The sequence below is a fragment of the Marmota flaviventris genome, chromosome 3 (genome assembly GCF_047511675.1).
Source record: "Marmota flaviventris isolate mMarFla1 chromosome 3, mMarFla1.hap1, whole genome shotgun sequence".
In the NCBI taxonomy this organism is placed as follows: domain Eukaryota; kingdom Metazoa; phylum Chordata; class Mammalia; order Rodentia; family Sciuridae; genus Marmota; species Marmota flaviventris.
In genome coordinates, this window is record NC_092500.1 from 142,924,136 (window position 1) to 142,938,571 (window position 14,436).

A 14,436-nucleotide genomic window follows, 5' to 3' on the forward strand; every position below is an offset into this window, starting at 1 on the left:
TGAACAGACCTAGTTAATATTTCCACCAAGATGATAATAATACTGAAAATCATTTGGAACAAAACTAAAAGGTGTTACTCAGAAATAATTTGTGTTGGGGATGTAGCTGGGGATGTAGCTCAATGGTAGAGCACTTGCCTAGCATGAGTAAGGCCCTGAGTTTAATCCTTAGCTCCACAACAAGCAAACACATTAAAAACACCAATAATTTCTTTAAAAAATGTGTTGTTTTTAGGTGGAATTTTCTATTTTACAATTTTCATTTAATTTTTTGAAGTAGCAAGTGTGTGTGTTATTGTACTCTTGCTTGCCATGCATTATTCTAAGCCCTTTGTATTCACTAACTTACTTAAATCTCACCATAATCCTCTGAGAGTAGTAGTAGTAGCAAAACCAACTTTTGCAGAATAAAAGAAGGAGGATTCACAAGGCTCATTAGCCTGCCAACAATCACAAATAGCAGGACGGGATTTGATGCCAGATCAACTTGCCTCCAAAGCCTGCCTTCTGAAGCCCATACTTGTGAAAAATTCCATTTATTTTTCAGATAGTTCTGTTCTGAGCTGTCCGATATGTCACAGGTTCTATCAATACTATGTCTTCAAGGTCTAATAATTTCCATTTTTCCTCCGTTGTTATTCAAGATTTCATAACTTTCATAACTGTCCCCATCAAGACATTGATCTCTCCAATCCACCCTGCATTTTCTTACCACCCATGTTTTTTAAAAATTTGTTCCAATTAGTTATACATGACAGCAGAATGCATTTCAATTCATTCTAGACAAATGGAGCACAACTTTTCATTTCTCTTGTTGTACACGATGTAGTGTAACACTGTTAATGCAATCATACATATACATAGGGTAATGATGTCCATCTCCTTCCACCATCTTTCCTACCCCATGCTCCCTTCCCTCCCCTCACTCCCCTCTGCGCAATCCAAAGTTCCTTATTCTTCCCCTGCTTGCCCCCAGTAATTAGAGAAATGCAAATCAAAACTACTCTAAGATTTCATCTCACTCCAGTCAGAATGGCAATTTTATCAGAATATAAGCAACAATTAGTGTTAACAAGGATTGCTGGTGGGACTACAAACTGATGCAACCTCTTTGGAAAGCAGCATGGAGATTCCTTAGAAAACTTGGAATGTTACCATCTTTGAAAAATGCAGGGTTGCTCCTCTCTCTCCCATTCTTAAAAATCCTTCAATGGCATCACCAACTTGTGGAGAATGAAGTTTGTAACTTTAGCATAGCATTCATAGCTTTTCACTATTTATTCCAACTCAGCTTTCGAATTTCATTTCTCCCCTCTCCCCCGCTTTCCTCCTCTCACTCCATACCTAAGCAGTGGTACCACTACACTGGGGCTGCTTAAATTTCCCTAACATGCCTTTGCTTCAAATGTACCCCACTCTTCCCTAGAATTGTTTTCCCCGCTGTCATTTGTGCCTGTGGAAACCCATTCAAACACTACTCCCCCCACCTCCTTCTTCTAGGAGTAGTGTGGCCGTCTGTTTGATTACATGGCTTTGGGCCTATTACATCTCCTTGCTGTGGAGCTTTGTATCATGGGTATTTGTGTATATCGTCCTACTAGATAAGGTGCTTCCTGGGGGCAGGAACTTACTACTTCGGGGACCATACAGTGCCTAGCACAATGGTTTGTACGTCATGTATGTTACAGAATTAAATATAGACACAATATGAACAATTGACTAAAATGCTCACTTTTTACATAACTTTTTTGGCATGAAATAGGTGCAGATTGTGTTCTCAAAAATATTCCCCAGTAAAGATAAATGAGAATTATTTAAATTATTATTTAGATAACTTATTAAGTATACAAAGAGTTGAAACAGAAATATCTATAATGTCACAAAAAGTTCCATGAATGATATGTATTTCATCAAGTCAGTTAAATGCTTTTTGTCCTCCTACAAGCCCCGCCCCTCCCTTCCTGCCTTACTCTATACAAATGCAGACTGCAGGTGTTCCCAGGCTAATGTTGGAGCTACTTTACAATGATATAAAAGTGGTACACATTCAGTACAAACCATACTTGGAAGTTTGAATTTTGACGTTTTTCCTGGGCTGGTGATATGAAGTATGCTACCCTCTTTCGATGGTGGGCTGCAGCAGTGAGCTGTCAGCCACAGGACCCTGAGAGCCAACAACCAACACTCTACAGTAGACCGTGTTATTATAAACTATGATGTTCGGTAGGTTAGATGTATTGAATGCATTTTGACTCAGGATTTTTTTCAATTTTATAAAGTAGTGGAGCAACTGTGTAACCATGCTCCTAGACAATGGAACTGCAACCAGTTTGTGAGAGAGGGACAAATATAATTCTCTCCCTCATTTAAAATTGAAGTTCACAAAATTAAGAAAAAGGGTCTCTTCTTCAAAACTGTTTCCAAATTATTCCATGGGGTGAATCTTCCTATCATTGAACACACACATATGCGCGTACACAGACAAATAGTTTCTAGGCAATAAGTGTGCTATACTTTGTGCAAGATAAAATTTATGTTTTGAATATTCAGTTTAAGGGGGGAGAGATTATTTCAAATTCCATATATAATTATCCTAAGTATTTCATAGAATGATATAAAAGTGGCACAAAATGTTTAAGGTTCACATCTCTAAGTGAACTTCTTTTGATATTCTTGCAAGAAGGTTCTAAGGAGGCTCTCTTGGACATTTTTGAACCATCCAGAAAGTGGATCTGCTCTGATAGACAAGTTACAGGTTATTTGCTCTCACCAAATCCAATAAGGATTGCAGTACAAATTAGTGTTGTGTATGTGACATCAAATGATTACATACGTCTGATGCCAGTCTCTTTTCTCTTTAGATTCCTCTTTCCTACCCCTTCACTCTTCCCTTCTTCCTATTCATAGCACACGAAAGTTCCAAATCAAGACTGAGATCATTGTAACTAGGAACATTGTGTGGACTTGAGTAACAACAAAAGTGTCAGTGCATTCATTTGTGTAGGCTCTAACATATATCTTTAATCCAAATGTGAACTTTTAAAAAGGTAAGTGTTGGCTGAATGCAATCCTTTTTCAGGCTAAAGCAAATGTAGTAGAAAGGTTGATGTGAATAAAAAAAAACCTATGTAATTTTGTGCTAGCAAAGACTGCATCTACATGAAAGTGTTTTCATGTGCTTAAAACATTCACACATCCACAAATATCTACTGTGTGTAGAATGGCTTGTGTGTGAATGATATTGTGGGATGCAGTTATAATTTAGACAGATTTCTACCCCCACCCCCAGAAATAGATACATTAAGAAGAGAAGATACTACCAAGATATGACCTGCCCAGGATTCTACGGGAATTGTGGCGAAAGAGATAGGAGGAGGCAGAGGAAGTGATTCCTGCAGCAGAGGCACATTGAGGTAGTGTAAGAGTTTGAGCTATAAAGTGAGACAGACCCAGGGGCAAATTGAAATTTTCACTAGATGATCCTATGCTAGTTTCTTGTGCTTTCTAAACATCAGTTCTCTCCTCTTAAAAGAGAGATGGCTACTTTGTAAGATTGTCTTAAGAATTACATGAGATCATAGAATTACATGACATTACATGAGATCAATAATGTTATTATAACAATAAAATAACAGTTCCCAAGCCTGGCTGCATTGGAATCACCCATATAACATTTGAAAATATCCATGCCAAGGTGCATGCAGAGATTCTGCTATAACTGACACAAGGTACAGCTCTAGAGACATGAATTGTATATGGCTACCAGAGGGCTTTATGCCAAGAGAGGCATGGGAAGTGTATTTGATAAGCCAAATCTCATGATTTTGACCCATGCCCCTAGTGCAGTCTTTCTGTATATACTTGTCTTCCTCAATAATTTTAGTAATTTTTACTTATTTTTGTGTATGAAAAATGATGTTCAGCTGTGCTGTCCAGCCTGGCCCTGAATTCCTGGGCTCAAGCAATCCTCCTACCTCCCGCCTCGCCCTTCTGAAGAGTTGGGACTACAAGCAAGCACCACTGTACCTGACTGCATTTTTATTCTTAACATCAGAATCAAATCAGAGGCATGTCTTGAACTTCCCTTGTGTCTCCCACAGTAAATAAGACATTATACATGCTTTGTGTTTTAAATTATCTTTTTCCCAGATGGACCCAAGTAATAGGTTAATATGAATAGTAGAAATCATCTGAGGCATTTGCTAACGCAAATTCCCTGGCTCCTTTCCTAGAGATTCTGATTCCTGATTCCAGACATCTGGAGTAGGAGGGCGTCTTTATGTTCAACAAGGACCCTAGGTGATTTGTGCAATCAAACAAGTTTGAAAATAGTGCTGCGTGATTGATTTCAGTGCTATGTCCAATTATCTCTCTAATATTTTCAATATTTAAGACCATAATGAATCTGAATAATAGTCCTTTAAAAAAAACTCTGCCTCATTTCAGCTGTCTTCCCCCAACTCAGGAAAACATAGTAATCATCAACTGTGAGCAATAATATAAAGTAATAATATAACAAAAATATTACAGTAAAGTAATAATATAAAGTAATTCTGGGAAGTAATAGATTCTTAATTTAAGCAAATGATTTAACTTACTAAAACCAGGCCGGGCATGGTGGCACATGCCTGTAATCCCAGCGGCTCGGAAGGCTGACGCAGGAGGATCACAAGTTCAAAGCCAGCCTCAGCAAAAGTGAGGTACTAAGCAATTCAGTGAGACCCTGTCTCTAAATAAAATACAAAATAGGGTTGGGGATATGGCTCAGTGGTTAAGTGCCCCTGAGTTCAATCCCCTGGTACCCCCCCCCCCCCAAAATTAAAAAATTAAATTAAATAAATAAATAAATAAATAAACTTACTAAAACCAGCATAATTTAGCAGTCATTTTCTGATTGCCAGTTCTGATGAACTTGAAGAATAACAAGGAGTAGATGCATCATATTAAGAATAACAAGAAGTAGAGGCATCATATTTCTTCTTATTCCCCATCCCTCTCTCTAAATCCATTCATCTTCCTATTTCTCTCTCCATTAAGGCGTAAGGACAGCAATTTCCAAGTTGAATACAAAGTCAGAAGTGGGTTCTGGCTATCAAACACCTTTCCTTTAGCTTCTAGAACACATGGTAAGATGACTGTGAAGCTGCTCTCACCAACCAGAAAGGCACAGGTTACTTAGACACCTCTCCTCAGAAAACAGACAGTCTTCTTAATCCAGTCTTTCTTAGAGAGTTATTGGGATAGTCAAAGATATGAGGGGGTGGGAAGCTTTGCAAATGTAATATCTTGCATAATTATGAAATAGTAGTCTTAATGTTAGTACTAACACTGTTAGTAAATGTCAGTAATCTTCAATCTCTAAGTTACTCAGATGTTCAATACCTATTCAATAGGTAAGTTCAGTATCTATTACTTAGATTTTCAATATCTACATTCCAATAAGCCTGTATAAAATGTGTGTAGACACGTATACACAAAACTCTGCTTCCTACTTATCCTAATCAAAACTGTATTGAATGTTATATAAATTAAATCCATTTACATGACTTAGTAAAATTAAGAGAGGCTTTAAAAGCAAACACAATAAGCTATGCTTTCTCATGTTTTAACTCAAAGAAATGCATCCTGGTTTTAGAAGTTTAAAAATAGAAAATACCGATTTTGACTTACCGTATCTAGAGAAAAATGAAAAGTTTAAGATTATTTTTTCCCTACGAATCACATCAAGAATGGAAATTTTTGCTTGTCTAATAGTTCTAGGTCTGGGAGAATTTCTAAGTGGAAAACAGTGATAAAATACCTTCCAGAGCTAAGTGTAATAATCCCAATTGTCTTCACCCAGCTTCTACCATTCTACCAACTGTTGCTATTGAAAAAGTATCATGATCACCACAGTGAGACTATCACAGAGGTAAAGCAAGTACAATAAATATTTCAGTGATAAGACTGAAGATCTAGGACACATGAGAATTCATTATTTTTTCAATTTTATTTGTTTAGATGAATTGAAATCTCCCTTAGAGATACAAAGTTAAATAGAATATATAGCTAGAATAAGCAAATTGAGGGGAAATGAATTAGTGAGTGATCCTTAAAGAGAGCATTAGGGACTATCTAGTTTATTCCTGGAGCAGTTTGAAATATGAGTCAAGCCTTATGTATTATTCTGCTCTAAATACTAGGAACTTCCAAGCATGACAATGACAGGTTGACACTAGTAACCATAATATTTGAGTACGGAATATTAGCTCTTTTTGTTATGTGAGCTCTCACTTAAATAGCCTTTTTGTTCATTCTTTCATTTATCATTTATTAATACTAAACACTATGAAACATTAGAAATCAAGGTGCTTCTTGACTTAGAATGGAATTACCACACAATAAATCCATCATAAGTTAAAACTGCATTTAGTACACCCAACCTACTGAATGTCACAGCTTGCCAACACAGTGCATTGCAGAGCATTGGTTGTTTACCCACTTGGTGGCAAGGGTGACTGAGAGCTATGGCCTCCCTGCTACCACTCAGCCTAATGGTATCAAGGAAAGATCAGAATTCAAAATCTGAAGTGTGGTTCCTACTGAATGTGTATCAACTTTGTACCATGGTAAATTTGAAGAACCACAAGTTGAACCGTCGTAAGTCAGGGACCATCTGTACACATGATATACATGTAACCAAGAGTTTACAGTCCAGTTGAGAAGACAAATGATATAAAAGTAAATAAACGAACATAATTTTCAGGAAGGAAATGAACAGAGTGTAAAGGTAAAAGATAATGGGGAGAGGGACTAGAGAAGCTATTCCAAATGGATCAGGAGGTTGATGAAAATATAACATTTGAGCCTAGACCTGAAGGATAAGGAACATCCAGATGAACAGAGGGAGAAACATTTCAGGAAGAATAACAGTGCATATAAAACCCCAAAGAGAGGGGAAAGGAGAGGGAATGGGAATGGGAATGGGAAAGACAATAGAATGAATAGAACACAATGTTCTGATGTTCATCTATGAATACAACCACCAGTGTAACTCCACATCATGTTCTACCACAAGAATGAGATCCTAATTAGAATAAGTTATACTCCATGTATGTATAATAGGTCAAAATGTGTTCTACTGTCATATATATCTAAAAAGAACAAATCAAAAAATAAATAAATGAACCCCAAGGAGGTACAGAGTTGGCCTGCTTGAGGAACTACAAGGAAATTAGAAGTTGTTTTAAATTAGATTTAAGATTTCCTGCCTAGTTAAACATTAAAAACGAGGTTAAAATACAAATGTCAGGCACAAAATTCAAGATGTTGGTTTTTAAATTGTGCCATAATTTCTTCCAGATTACTCCAGGAAGCAAGGCAGCAGCTGCCAACCTCTGTCCTGGAGATGTCATCCTGGCTATCGATGGCTTTGGTACGGAGTCCATGACTCATGCTGATGCGCAGGACAGGATCAAAGCAGCCGCACACCAGCTGTGTCTCAAAATTGACAGGTGCCCCTTAATTAATGGTGTTAAAATTCGATCTTTTTTGCAGGAGAACGTGAACCACAGCTACAAATGGTTTCATCGTCCTAGAGAGAAGGACTGTCATAGCACCTAGAATTTTGACTGTTTTTTTTTTTTTTTGTGTGTGTGTGTGTGTGTGTATCAGCCACATTAGTCTATTCTTCATTGAAGTCCATCAATCCAGTAGTTGTTGATAAGTCATTTTTAAAAGTTAGAATTCTCTAGAGTGTCCAAATAATGAAGACGCCAAATGAATTTTTTTCTTCCTTTACTAACCCAGTCAGTCGACTATAATAATAGCCATAGACCTTGTAAACTCTGAACAGAATGACTAGTAGTCCTGCTGTCCTCAATATGGTAGACAATGGAATGGAAAGTACAGAGGCCCCTAAGAGAATCTCTTCACTTGCCAAAATGTGTTAAAAATCAGCAGTTAATATCCTATAAGTCATTGTCATTTTTTTTGGACAAAATTCAGGCCAGAAGAATATTACAAGGTATGAGAATTCATGTGCATATAAGTGTGTTAGATGTGAGATCCTTCTGACCAAAAAAAGAAAGAAAGAAAAAGAAAATGAACCCAAACTCTTGTCATCAGACCCCTGATCTGAAACAGAACCATAAAAATAATGGCCAGTTATAGTGATTTTTTTGATATACATTTATCATATCATTACTGATTCACAATTATTTTTCTTGGTACAGAGGCTCAATGAATTGGCCAATCCACCAATTTCATGCGTGAAATAGATTCTTTTCCCATTTATGCATAATCTGTGCTCCTGCCAAGCACATATTCCCCTAGGAGTCATAAGGTCCCAGAGATGCCTGAGAAGGGCTAGTCAAAGCTCTGTTCCTGATGACAGTAGAAAATCTACCCAGTCCATCCTTCAGTGCTTCCTGTGGTGGCCTGAGTAGGATAAGAGGGAAGAAGGGGTGACCTGGCCTTTGCCTCTTGGGATCTGCATTCTTCAAGGGCAGTGCCATTTCCCACAGGCTCTGGGAGGCCAACTCTTTCCAGTGTACAATGCAATCTAGGCACTCTTGGTCTATTCTAGATTCCCCCAAAGGACACAGAAACATAAGACTAATTGGTATGGAAAAATACAGAATAATAAGTTAAAAAAAATTCCTTTGGCTTAAATTAGTCGCTAGTACTCTCAAAAAAAAATAATAGGAAATTAAAGTATACTAAAACTTTGTTCTATTTCCAGGGCAGAAACTCGCTTATGGTCTCCACAGGTATCTGAAGATGGGAAAGCTCATCCTTTCAAAATCAACTTAGAGTCAGAACCACAGGTATGGATGTTAGAGTAAATGGTATTTGCATTATATTTCCTTTCAATGATGGGATGCTTCCAAGAGGAAGAAATGGGAAATGTAAAAATTGGAACAAGACCTGATGAAATGGTCGTCTGTCTTTACTTTCTGAGATTAATTTATGTGATACATGTTTTCTTACATCAAGAAAAAAGAGAAATATGCCTAACAAACATCTTGCTAAAAGGCAAGTATGTTCTCATCAGGAAGCATTTGGCTAAATTTACCTAGAGTCCACTTGTTTTTTCATTTCTTATCATGGACTCCTGCCAAAAGGCTATGAGGTAATCTAAGAAGTTTAAGTTGTTAAAACAAAGCAAAATAAAAATAGGCTCTGCCACTTGAAACAGGTGTCTCTAATCTAATCGTTGTTGGGAATTTGAGTTCTTCAAGGTCTTTGCCCAGATCTTATTTGACACCCTTCTTTAATTCCCAATTCTGATATTCTGTAATCAGATTTATCTTACAAAAGAAAAAAAGTTTTGTATTATGTTATCATGGAGATCTTCTGCTTATGCAGCTGAATTGCAAAAGATAGAGAACTTTCCCTTGAGGCAACTCTTATATCATGAGCTAAATGAATCAAATAATCTGATGCTTGTCTGTGTCTACTTTCCAAAAGTAAAAAAAAACAAAAAAACTGAAATTAAGTCAAACCTTAATTGTGATATCTGAAAAAGAGGCTCCAAAAAGAAAAAAGGCTGCTGTTAAAATACAAATTCCCACCCCCACCAAAATAAATACCCTATGTAATCTTTAGAGTTATAAGATTCTTGTCCTGACTTTTGACAGGAAGGAAGGTAGAGTTTGAGCCTAAAACCACAGGAGCAAAAGGAAGAGTAAGGAGACCCCAAAGGGAAAGAGCAGGACACTGAATATTCTTGAAGACAGGAACCCTGTGTCTATTCTCTTCTCTTTGGCTCTTCCAGGCCGTAGACCACAACAGCCACTCAATAAGTGGCTAACAAAGGAAAGAAAAGAATACAGGACCTAATGATAAACTGCGCCTTTTCTAACACTGGCCAGGGCCAGTCCTGGGAACAAATTCCCAGAGCTGATCTGCCACCACCTCCAGCTGTTGCATTGTATAAGAGATCTTGAAAGTTCAGTGGGATATTGAGGTCAGGTAAGACTCACTCTTCAGGGTAGGTGAGCAAAGGATAAAATCAACCAGATAGGTAATACAGGTTTAATAATAACCCTTATTTGAAATCCTTGAGACCAGAAGATTTTTACATTTCAATTTTTTTTTATTTTGGAATATTTGCTTATACATTTTGAGATATTTTGTGGCCCAAGTCTAAAAATGAAGTTCATTTTGTTTTACATACATTTATACACATAACCTAAAGATCATTTTATGCAATATTTTTTAGTGTGCCTGTGTTTTGATGGCAACCCATCTCATAAGGACAGCTGTGGAATTTTCCACTTTCTCAAAAAGTCACCTATTTGGAGCATTTCAAAGTCAGGATTTTTGGATTAGGGATGCTCAACCTGTAAATATAGTGATAAAGGATCTGAAAGCTGATGGTGATTTACCCTGGCTAGGTAGGTTGGTGAGAAGAAACACTTCCAGGGGGAGAAAAAGTCAAAGAGGTAGAAAAAAGAGATTGGAAGAAGAAAAAATGAAGTTCTCCAAGCAAAGCTATCACCTATATATAGCCCTTTGGATTACTGCCCAAACCCACCTGTTCTTCCCACCTTCATCTATTCTTCACTTAGAAGCAACACAAGAGAAAAAAAGTGACTCTTTGGTGCTTTATTTAAAGAAGACCAATCCAAATTCTTGCTAGCTCCAGGACAAATTAGATGGAATTCTTCATTCCTTTGTCCATATACAGCATCATCCAAAACTGCACTTCACCATTTTGCAAATTATCTTTCCAGTCAAATTTTCTTCTAATTTTTTAAAACCCTTTTTCATCAATATGAGATGTAAGGAATAGAACTGACTAGACAGATTTGATCCAAGTTCCAAATCCCCACGGTCACTGCTCCCACCCTGACACAAAGATAATTTACCAGGTAGTATTCGATTAAGCACAAAATGCACTTAGACAATCAGAGCCTGCTTTACTAGTATCTATCCAGATTTGAAGGTTAAAGGTAATTCCTGAGTTGTAGCTCTGGAAAGCACCTCTTTTGCAAATCTGTGAGCATTAATTTATGACTATGATTATTCTAAGAATTAGATTTTATGGCTTAATACTAATTTTTAAATAATCTGTCCTCTAGTCAGTCGTGTATTAGCCCATGTGGCCCATTTTGGAGTTAGAAAATATGAACATTTATGAAACTACAACTGGAAAAAAAGGAAATGAGATTAAAAAAAGAAAAGGTAAAGATAAGAGCTATAACCGCCAGTCAGATGGAGCCTTTAAAAATTCCATTAGTTTGAGTCATGACTAACTCTTACTGGCATCCTCTCCATGAGGCCAGTGTTTGAAGGGCTCAGAGATAAGAGCAATTTCAGGGTCTCCTAATGGACCAAATGGTTTCTACTCCTCATGAGACTCTAATGCCAGATTTCCATATGACCAGTTCACGTAACTTGTGCTTCAGGACAAACATTCTCTACACAAAATAGGTAAATTTCAGTGTATTGCCTACTATCTGAAAATCCTATGGCATAAACTAGGGGGGAAAATGTGGTTATGAAGATCAAACAGTGAATTTAACTTGCATACTGAGATCAGAGAAACACTAAGCTATGATTATTTTTTAAAATAATATGAAGCTATGTAAAAAGATCCTTTTTTAAAATCTTAATGAGAACTCTGCAAATAGAGCAGCCTTCTGGACAACAGAGGTGTGCCAGTTTGAGAAAAAAAATTCATCATGCTTTAAAATGTCATTGTAGATAGTGAAATTCCAATTAACAATACAATATTCAAGCTCTTGTTTCTCAACCCAAATCAAACTTTTATCATAGGTATTGTGACCTGTGCTTTACAATAAAATATTCTTTTTCATTTTAAAAGTGATATCTCTTCATTGCAGAAACATTATATCTATCAATCCATACCCAGTCACAAATAATTAAATGTTTATATGTTTTTTTCTGTTGTTCTTTTCTATACACAGGTTTAAGCTTAGGAGACTTTTTCTTACAGAGTAATAATTGACATAAGAATTTTTAATCTTTCCTTTTTCATTTTCCATACTACCACTAAATAATCAAATTTTGTTTTCATAAACTTAAACTTGAATTTTAGGCTTATAAAGGACCTTAGAAATTGTTTAGATCAAATCCCAAGACTTGAATTAATTCTTTCCATAAGGTCCTGAACAGTCTAGGAGCAGATATACATGTTTTTCTATACAAAGCATTACTGTAGTCTAAGAGTATGTCAATAGTCCTTCAAAGGTGACATTCTCAAATAAATCATTACCCTTATTTTTTAATATTGGTTGATCAACTCAAAAACATGTGCCTATCATAGTAGAAAGATGTTTTTCAGGAAAAAAAAGATGGTTCTTCTCTAAATGAGAAGAAAGCTCTCTCCATTTTTATACAAAGGATTTCATCTATGCCATTGAAGATCTGATAATCAAGATGCACTTACATATACACAATGGAATATTATTCATCATTAAAAGAGAATAAAATCATGACATTTGCACATAAATGGATGGAGTTGGAGAATATAATGCTAATCAAAGTTAGCCAATCCCAAAAAAACAAATGCCAAATGTTGAATCTGATACAAGGAGGCTGACTCATAATGGGGTTGGCCATGGGGGGCACGGGAGGATTAGACAAACTCTAGATAGGGCAAACATGTGGGAGGAGAACGGAGGGGCATGGATGTAGAAAAGAAGGTGGAATGAGATGGACATCATTACCCTAAGTACCTGTATGAATTCACAAGTGGTGTAACTATACTTTGTATGCAACCAGAGATATGAAAATTGGGCTCTGTATGTGTAGTATGAATTGTAATGAATTCTGCTGTCATATATAACAAATTAGAATTTTTAAGAAGATGCAAATTACATGCACAGTCACTGTATATTTTCATAGAGTTCACTTTAATCTGCAATGTTTAGATAACTGCAATGAGAACAGGAAACATTTGAAAAAGTCACTGGAGAAGATAAGGGTGACTTTATTTTTCATTTGAGGAGTGAGGATGAGGGAGGGGTAATTGGGCATAGATTTCAAATATGATGAAATGCAATTATTTCCTCATTGTGGCTTGGTCAGATATACACTAGCTTCCTATAGTTTGTTTCTCTCATTTCCCTCCATTTTTAAATGTAAGTTACAGGGAAATGTATTGCTCTGATGGAGGTGAGCATATCCTGAGACTTTAATGGTGGGTCATTTCTCCAAGGTAGAAACTGAAGGTGAGTTGTCCTTGAGTGCTGACATTGCTGAGGTCATTTCAAGGACTCAGAAGACCCTTATCAAGAGCTGCAGTCTCCCAGTGTCAGCAAAGCTCTGTCACATTTCTTAGCCTTATCTGCTAGCTCTAGCCTTATCTAGCTCTAGCATTTCGCTAATTGAAAATATCATCCCTTAATATAAGCTGCTATGGTTTAAAAATAAGAGTTTTTTAATTGTCAATTAATTTTGGATGATTACTTTTTGAATTCCTAGGAGATAAGAATTACTTGATGGTTTTGTCTGGATAGAATAAACACAAGAGCTGGACTATATTAACTGCTATATAAATTTTGTACAGCTATTTGTCTGTTACTCATTATTTTCCAAGAAAAGAAAAAAGGAATTAAAATGGGACAGCAAACTTCTAATTGGATTTGTCTTTTGATTCTGTTTGATGGTCAACAATGATGTAAGACTTGGATAGAAAGTTTCCTTTTAGTGCCATACTTAAATTTCTGTTTACCTTTGGTATATACACTTCATTGTGCTTTTGGGAATGACTCTGAAAACCAATAAACTAATGCTTTGCAAAGCCTAAATAAAAGTGTTTGAAGTCTGTGTTAGAAATATTTCCCCTTATGAACTGAATGGAAAATAGAGTAATTTTTTAACAAAACGTGCATTTGTGACCTTTGCAATGTATATAACCAAAATGGAAAATGGTGAAGAAAAGGCTTGGTGATATTTAACTTATGTATTGCTATTGATAAGACTACAGATTATTAAGATGCAAATAATTTCAGGAAGATTACATTATTTACAGTATAATTACCATCCATGTTTATTCCTTTTAAGGCTAAGAAAAATCAAGGGCAAAGATTTTTCCCATAAAGCCATTTTATTATGTTAATTAATTATAAATTTAATTCTATTCACCAAGATTTTTAAGGCATCTCATGCTTTGTTTAAAAAAAAAAAAAAAACTAAGTTCTTCAAAGCTTGAGCCATTTAGTCCTGCCTAATTTACACTGTAATTAGCCTGAAAGATTTATAATTCACTAAAACTAAATTTCCCTCTATCTTTTTTTCACATCAGAAAGAGTTACAAAGACCTGGATCATGACTATTACCATTACTTACAATTATTTCCAGTTCACTATTTTCATGCCATAATAATGGTTAATCATAAAACACAGCCAATCTGACTTCATTATTAATTTAGCTAAAACAATCAGATTGTACCTCTGTGTAAATTTTTAGCTACACACATTTTCA

General features: G+C 36.1%; 1 protein-coding gene across 3 annotated transcripts in view; it reads left to right on the forward strand.

Moving 5' to 3' along the window:
- Pdlim3 (PDZ and LIM domain 3) overlaps nt 1-14,436 on the forward strand; it is a 28,522-nt gene that overhangs the window by 2,094 nt on the left and 11,992 nt on the right. For all 3 annotated transcript variants that reach the window (XM_027927045.3, XM_027927044.3, XM_034636593.2), the window contains exons 2-3: nt 7,342-7,493; nt 8,723-8,807. In XM_027927045.3, the coding sequence (XP_027782846.1) occupies nt 7,342-7,493; nt 8,723-8,807 (237 nt within the window). The remainder of the gene's footprint in view (nt 1-7,341; nt 7,494-8,722; nt 8,808-14,436) is intronic.